The sequence below is a fragment of the Branchiostoma floridae genome, chromosome 6, assembly GCF_000003815.2.
Source record: "Branchiostoma floridae strain S238N-H82 chromosome 6, Bfl_VNyyK, whole genome shotgun sequence".
NCBI classification, from domain to species: domain Eukaryota; kingdom Metazoa; phylum Chordata; class Leptocardii; order Amphioxiformes; family Branchiostomatidae; genus Branchiostoma; species Branchiostoma floridae.
Window position 1 is genome coordinate 2,770,431 of NC_049984.1, and position 8,635 is coordinate 2,779,065.

The 8,635-nt window shown below is 40.7% G+C and overlaps 1 protein-coding gene across 1 annotated transcript in view; it reads right to left on the reverse strand.

The window, feature by feature from the left end:
- The window catches only part of LOC118417453 (ATP-dependent DNA helicase Q4-like), a 79,882-nt gene that overhangs the window by 60,627 nt on the left and 10,620 nt on the right, over nucleotides 1-8,635 (reverse strand). The window contains exon 10 of the mRNA XM_035823016.1: nucleotides 7,205-7,341. Within this exon, the coding sequence (XP_035678909.1) occupies nucleotides 7,205-7,341 (137 nt within the window). The remainder of the gene's footprint in view (nucleotides 1-7,204; nucleotides 7,342-8,635) is intronic.

Here is an 8,635-nt window from a genome sequence, read left to right on the forward strand (position 1 = left end):
TAGGTTTGTGTATGTAAAGATACCCATGCTTACTAGTATACATCATATTCTTGACATCTAAGTGTTAGAAAGATAATGAAAATGTCTATCATGATACTTGTTTAAGAATTTGATAGCTTGTAACTAAGTTTTATTACTAGGTTATTACTTCAATTTAAGTGGTGCACCAAAAATTTTTTGGTGCACCCAAATTTTTAAGCTGGGTGCACCAGCGCACCTAATCCCAAAAATGAATTTCGAGCCCTGATGTGGGAAACGTACAGTCATCGATAATCCGTGTGTTTGTTAATAGTTTGGGTGGTTCTTAGTTCCAGACATGGAGTATGCGTAAACGGATTTCCTACTCTGCTTAGGGAGATTTACATGGGCAGCTTTGGTTTTCACAACACTTCGGACATCGGTGGTTAATTTTGGTTTGGTAAGTTATTTTCTTAGACGGTATGTCCCATTTTTTTCCAAATAAAAACCATTCTATTTCTTTCACTAAGACCTATCCAATGATGTCAAGTTTGAAAAGCTGTGAAGAGTTTGAAATTTTTGTGTAATTTGGAACAGCTACTTTTACCTTGAAATTTGGACAACAAATAGCAACATTTGATGGCAAAGTATGTCTAATAGATTATAAAAATAGAACTACATAACTACTAACATTGATGGTTATTTTTTGGAAAGACATACCTCTAGACTACCTTAACGGGGCCACAATGGACGTTCCTGTTTTCTGAATAGGGATGTTTTACATATTGAATCAAAGAGTGCAGCCTGTTCCATGTCCCAGATATTTCATACATGGTTATACTAAAACTTTGTGTGAAGGAAGCAAATATCTAATAATTCTGAATGCTAAACATTCTTTAATTTAAAGAAAAATAACCTAAAGCTTCCACTGAAGATTATCTCTTGGAATTTCTGTCTTAGAGTTGTAAAGACCATTTCTACAATGCAAGGAAACCATGTTCGAAACAAAAAATAAATTTCCACCTGTTCCTGGATGTAACGATAGTTCACCTTTATCCGTGGGGTGACCTTTATCCGCTGTCTTTATAAACAGCACATTTAGGGGTATCAAGTCAGGCAGTGGTTTCAAATTTGCAATAATTTCAAAATGTTCCGATTTGAAACCGCCGTCCATCGACTTTATGCCCCTAAAGATGTTTTTTCTTACAAACAACGAATATAGGTTACCCTCGGATAAAGGTGAACCAGCGTTACTGAGTTTCAAAAGTTTACTACTGGACCAGTACTGCTTCGGTTATAACATAACTTAGAGATAAGAAGATTGAAGCCTTGTTAGAAATTGAATTTCTAGCTACTGTCCTGACTTTGTAGAAGACTAAAGTTTCAAACAGATCCTCAACTTGAAATGAACTAAAAAATTTGCAGTTATGAAAATTTTGGGGGGAAAGGAACCCCAAAACTTCCCAAGAACAGGTGGTCACATTTTAGAAAGGTACAGGTCAGTTTTTGTTGTTCAGGTCTTCATTTCAAAGAAACAGACTTCAACCCTCACAGCTGTCTTTCTCTCTTAGAAAGGAACAGGTCTTCTTTTGTTGTTTGTTTGTTTGTTTTTCCTACGATTGACGTCACAGAGTGCATGGGTAAAGTCTTCACCTGTACTTAACCCAACACATCTCACAGGTGAAACTTAGCACCAAATTATACAGGCTACACAACTCTTCAGCTGGGAAGATATTCTAAAGGTGAATAAAAACTCAAATCTTACGGAAAATTATTCCAATTTAGGCTGTTGTGATACTAAGTCAGTTGCGGGTAGACTGACGTTGATAAAATTGTCACTGTCACTTGGAAATTACAAAAGTGTGGAGTGTTCAAAACACCACAAAGGACACAACACCACAAAAAAACTCTAATCTAAACTTTTAGGTACCTTGCAACACTGCAAACCTGTTTCACAGGGAAATACTAAGTTTAGCCTTGTAGTTTCCAGAGAAAACACCTGTGCCGAGAGCTTGTATATCCGTGGGTGTAAGTTACTGTTACTGTCACTGAAGCATGTCCTGTCCTCACTAAAGCTTTTGTGGCTGTCTTAGCGAGGCCTTGGACAACCATGTAAATCATGGAGCACTTGTCAGGGGGACCCACCTGTTCCCAGGTGTGGGAATACCTTGGTGTCTGGTTACCAGGTACACCACAACAGGTGTTCTGGGGTTAAGGATGGTTAAGTGGCAAAGACACAACTTCCGGACAGGTAACTGATCCTTGAAGTTAAGGCAATACACTGGCCGTTTTTCATTTTTTAAATCTATCTTGTTCCCCCAACGACCCTACGGTCGAGGGACTAGGTAGGTAGGCAACTCCTGTGACTTTATAGATAGGATCTAAGGTTTTAAACCACTTGCAGTGCTCAAAATATCCAATTGCACACTTGCAAACGCAACCACATTTTGCTTGGCACGACTTAATTTTGAACCCAGGTAGCGCAGTGCACAAATATATAACATAAAACATATTTTAAAAGCAATTACATGAAACTTGAAGCAAAGATAATGGATAAGTAGCTGATCTGAAGAAAGTAATAACTCAGAAGTGGAGCAACTTGTAATGTTGATAGCACAACCTGGCTTTTGACTCAGGTCAATAAACTAGGTAGGTATGTTTCCTGTACAACACCCGTGTATAGATAGACAAGGTGGCATCTAAAGTTTTAAACCACTGGTGTTATTTGACACTGATTTCCTACCAAGAAACTTGACACCAGGTGACAGGTGTTCCCATCATCCTGTGCAGCGATGTTCAAAGAAAACAGCTTTCAAGTTTCCTTACGTCATTTCCCCCTGGAGGATTGTCATTGAAAGCCTTTATCTATTAGACCTTGAGTTAAGCCAACTGGTGCAACCACCCTTTGGTGAAACATTTTGTAAAGTCTCCAAGCATGCAACAGCAGCTGGTTACATCAACTACAAGTTTTGTGTTAGTAACAACAAGAAAGTACTCTTAACTCTTTTTTTTAGCATGACCAAATCAGTTTCCACATCCAACCATTCCAGACATCAAAAAGCAGTATGGGTAATGCCATATATGATTGCCCAGTTTAATCTATATGATATCAAATTCTAAAAGCAGGGCTCGAAATAATGGGTGCATGTGCACCCAGGTGCACCCAAACTTGGAGCTGTGCACCCAATTATTTTCTGTGGGTGCACATGGTGCACCCAAATATTTTCTTGGGTTTATGTATGGAAATATATCAAAGTGTACTAGTATACATCATATTCTTGACATCTAAGGGTTGTACTAGTATACATCATATTCTTGACATCTAAGGGTTAGAAAGAAATTAAAATGTCTGTCATGGTACTTGTTTAAGAATTTGATAGCATGTAACTATGTTTGTTACTAGGTTTGTCTGACATTCTACTTAAATTTAAGTGGTGCACCCAAAAACTTTTTGGTGCACCCAATTTTTTAAGCTGGGTGCACCAGTGCACCTAATCCCAAAAATGAATTTCGAGCCCTGTAAAAGAGTTGGAGCGAAAATGCTGCAACAGCTCATTTTGCTGGATAATTTTAAGAAATACTTGCAGATGGACGTGCAAAAGTTAGGTGTGACGGGTCGTTCGGTGTAATATAACCAGCTGCTGCCGTGCCGCATGCCTGCGTAGCTGGTGAGTTACGCTAAAGGGCAGTTATACCGGCAGTATAGATACAAATACAACTCAAATACAGATTCAGATTCAAACTCCTAACCCTTTGGTTCAGATGCCGGGCTGTTCACAACTGAACCACACACAGTAGGTCGGTGTACCTGTAACACAAACCCCTACAACAGGTGGCACCTCTGGGGTATAATCTGATTACAGACCAGCCCACGCTGTGGTCACTAATCTCCCAAACATCTCCCAAACATCGCTCGTCTATCAGGTAATTGGCAGGGACACCAGGTAAGTCCTCATCTTCACTCCTTCAAGTGAGGTAATAGGTGCAAGCACTACAGCAGGGGGCTAGTCCACTGGTAGTGGCATGTGTTTAACTTCCATACTCTTCCTCTTAACAGAGAAAGAAGTATGTACCGTTACCATTTTTAAAAGGTTGGAGCAAAAATGCTGTTTCATAAAAGTAAATAATATTCTCCTCACGTTAAGAGGCAGGCTGTTAAGAACTGAACCACACACTGTGAAAGTAGGCCGGCGTACCTGTAACATAAACCACTACAACAGGTGTCTGGAGCATAATCTGATTACAGACCAGGTCACACCGTGGTCACTAATCTCCCAAACATCGCACCTCTATCAGGTAATTGGCAGGAACACCAGGTAAGGCTGTTCAGGCGTGCCGCTAATCTGGGCAGGTACCATTAACGGTTACTCTGATTAAGGGGACCGTACAGAAACAACAGTGGTGCTGCTCAAACTTGAGGCCTCTGGCTTCAAATTCCATCTGAGAGGACGTCCCTAACCGAAGCTATGTACTCATTTTCACTCAGACAAGTAAGGAAATAGGTGCAATGTGTCTGTTATGGTTACTCGGATTAAGGGACCATCCAGAAATGATGGTAGTGCTCCTAAAACACAGGACCTCTGGTTTTACATGACATCCAACAATTCCAAAAGAACGTCCCTAACTACAGTTAGGACTATACCCATTTTCACTATGTCAAGTGAGGAAATGGGTGTCTTTTATGGTTACTCTGAGTAAGGGACCGTACAGAAACAGTGCTTGAAATACCCACTTGCACACTTGCAAACGCAACCACATTTTGCTTGGCGCAACTTATTTTCAAAGCCAGGTGACACAGTGCGCAACCTGAAATTTTGAAGTTGGAATGATGCTTTTCCCCCACCTACATCAGGCCTCGAAATACTTTTTTCAGCCAGGTTGCGCAGGCAGCAACTTGAATCAAAAACCAACTCGCGCCATCAGCATTTCAGGTTGCGCCAAATTTTTCCATTATCTGTAAAAACAGTGCATTTTAGTTGAAGGAAACATAGCACCAAAAAAAGATGCAGGGCAAATTAAGCGCACTTTTCTCAATAAACAACATCCACTTATCAATCTTTTGAAAATAAAGACTGCAACAAAAATAATATCTCAAAGAACCGTGAAAAATTGCGACCTCCGTCGAACAGTGCCGACCATGCGCCCCTCCCCAGTATAGACATCGTCACACTAGCTGTTGTTTTTCCCGCATTCCACCGACAGAATTGTCCCAAACAAGCAAAAAAACTCCCTCTAAAGTAAGCCTATACATGTTATTATCAGCAAGGACGTTAGGCAATCGATGGGTTTTCGTAAACAGTGTCAAAACAAAGCGTGATTTTTTCCGCGAACACAGCGTTGGGACATTAGATATTCCTCCAAAAGCAGCGCCCAGGCGTGTACGTCACGCCAAAATGGCCAATGGGGTGCGACTCTCGCTATTCGAGAGATGTGAGTTACTGCGAGACTTGAGTCAGAATCAAAATGGCGGCTCGGTGAAGCTAAAATCGGCGGAAAATTAGGGCTTACCAAAGGCGTACATCCCCCAAACAGGTCATACATTTTCTGATATTTTTAATAAAGGGCCAGTAACTTAAAGATCGTTTTGCTTTCCAAAAAAAATCAACTTGCGCAACGCGCAACCTGACTTTCTGAACAACTTGGGCACGGAGAAAACTACTTGCGCGGAGGGGGTGCGCAAGTGGTTAATTCGAGCCCTGCTACATACATGAAAAAAGACACATTTTATCTTATCAAGAAATGAATACAAAAGCTTAAGTAGTTACATGTAACTGGAAGAAAAGATAAGTAGCTAATTTGCATAAAGTTATAAGTTGGAAGTGGGGCAACCTGAAATGTTGATGGCGCAACCTCGCTTTTGACTCAGGTTGTCGCCTGGGCAACCTGGCTGAAATGACGAGAAATGACGGTAGCTCTCCTGCAACACGGGACTTCCAAAGCACAGGAAATCACCAATAAAGGAAACACCTGTTCACTTGAGTGAATGGTTCCCACACGGGTTAGTCCCTGATTTAGGGGCTCACAGACCTAATGTTGTAGGGAACATGGAGAAGGCTAGAGTATGGTTTGGAACAGATCCTCAACTTGAAATGAACTAAAAAATTGCAGTTATGAAAATTTGTGGGGGAGAGGAACCCGAAAACTTCCAAGGAAGTCTTCATCTTAAAGAAATAGGTAGCATAATCTTAGAAAGATACAGGTCAGCTTTTGTTGTTGAAAATTTCGCAGGAAGTCTACGTTTCAAAGAAACAGACTTCAACCCCCACAGGTGTCTTAGAAAGGAACAGGTCTTCTTTTGTTGTTTAGGGGCTCACAGACCTTGTTGTAGGGGACATGGAGACCTGTAGTGGCCCAACTACATGTACAGTTAAACCTGTGCAAGAAGACCACTCAGGGGAATGATGGAATCTGGTCTTTATGGACAGGTGGTCACTATAGACAGGATACTTAATGCTTGTGTCAATGGGAAAAATTAACTAACTTAAAGGGACCACTGAAAAGTGGTCTCTTTGGCAAGGTGGACCTATATACTAGTAGTTTATATCACTTGTACAGTTTGAACTGTACATTGGCCAGGTGATCCCCATGTAGAGGTTGTCACTAGTACAGCTTTGACAGTGATTATCATTGGCCAGGTGATCCTCATGTAGAGGTGGTCACTAGTACAGCTTTGACAGTGATTATCATTGGCCAGGTGCTCCATATGCAGAGTACAGGTTTGAGTGTTACAACAAGAGTTTGACAACTTCCTTCTTTGCTGAGATAAAGAATTGTCTTATAGTTTTTGTGTGTTTCAAGAGTTTGAATAAGTTGAACATTGTTCAACAGACACAGATGCACATATATTTCTCAAGAAACTGGCACCTGCACAATAACCTTTGAGGCAAAACATTGATCAAGGACAGATTTCAAGGTCACAGGGAGGGCCCTTTGTCCTTGTTAAGGTGTGATGATCTGAAGGTCACATTCCTGGAGGTGTCAATGTGGTCAAGGTCATGTGTGGCATGGAAAAAATCATCATAACTTAAAGACAAGATAAAAAATAAACTTTTCAAATCTTATTGTTGTTTGAGTAAATGTTAGTACCTTGCGTATCGTTCCATTTTTTACAGGCTTGTCAAGTAAGATTTTAGATGTGATCTGATACGTATGGAAGAAGTTAGAACTGTCTTATACACATCTAGTTGCTTGGGATTTTTCAAAAACACGTTTGAGAAATTTTTTTTAAAATCTTTTTTTCTCTCACCTGATCATCCATGAGTGACACCAGCGGAGATATCACCAAGGTGATGCACTTTGACCTCTTGGCGTACATGTAGGCTGGCAGCTGGTAACAGAGCGACTTTCCCGCGCCCGTGGAGAGTACTACCAACGTGGACATGCCTGAGGGAGAGGATCGGAAAGACTTGTGCTTTAGGCCATACAGGGCTCGAAATACCACCTGCATACGCAGGTTAGTGCAGGTAAAATTGGAGCTGTGCAGGTATTTCTGGTGTCTACCTGCACCTAACCTGTACTGGTCCATGTACTGGGTTTTATACATAAATGTCCTATGATGTAGGTGTATGTGGATTGTTATTAGCTGCATTGACTGTTACCACAGGCCGGGGGAGATAAATATCGTAAATATTTGTGCTGTAACTCAAATGTAAGAACGTTCTGTGTTCTGGATCGGTCTATATTTTACGGTATCCTACAGGCTTCTACTTGGAGAGGTTCGAAAAGGGTTGTGCTGTACCTGTAAAAACACCCTGCATTCTGGATCGGTCTAGTTTATAGTTTAGTTTATTCAGAAAAAAATCAGCCTCGCAGCCTGTGAAAACAAACTGAATATCACTGATTTGTACAAAATTGTTGCATGGCGAATACAAAATAGATATATAAAATTAATAAACAACTACAATACATGACGCAGAAACACCTAAACAAAGTTGTACGTAATACCTTACAAAGAAAACGGTGGCTATATCTTAAGGTATCCAACAGGCTTCTCCTGGAGGGGATCGTAAAGATTTGTGCTGTAAATCGACTGCAAAAACATTCCATGCTCCGGATCGGTCTATTTTATGGTATTACAATAGGCTTCTACTTGTTTTCCACTGGTTTCTATGAAAAGATTTCAATGCGCTTTGTCGCAATTCTGTCGCATTCTCAAGTGAGTAGTTTTGGGGAACAAAAAGTACGAAAGACAACAAGAATACAAAACGTACTTAACACAATTCAACAGTATGCCTTGTGCATCTATTGTTATAAACTTCAATTTTTCGTTTCCGCAAACAGCCCAGCCAATAGGAAATGTGACATAGGCCTAAGACTTTATTTGCATATTCATGCCCCAATGGGACTAAATGCAGTAAGTTAGATACTGTTAATGCATTTAAGTTCGCGGGGATTTAATTTTGCGGTAGCTGGAAAATTGACTTTTCGCGGTGGTTTTAAGTTTGTGGTAGCACCATGCTGACTGTCCATGCACTGTAGTCTCTTACTGCCATGGAAAAATGTTCGCGAAAGCCACGAACATTAAACCCCTGCGAAAGTTTATGCATTTACAGTATAAAGAGAATAACAGGGAAGCTATAGCCTGAGTATTATCCTCCGTAGTGACCGCTGGCTCACAACTTTTGCTTGTTAACAGCGAAAGTCGTGAGCCAGCGGTCACTACGGAGGATGATACTCA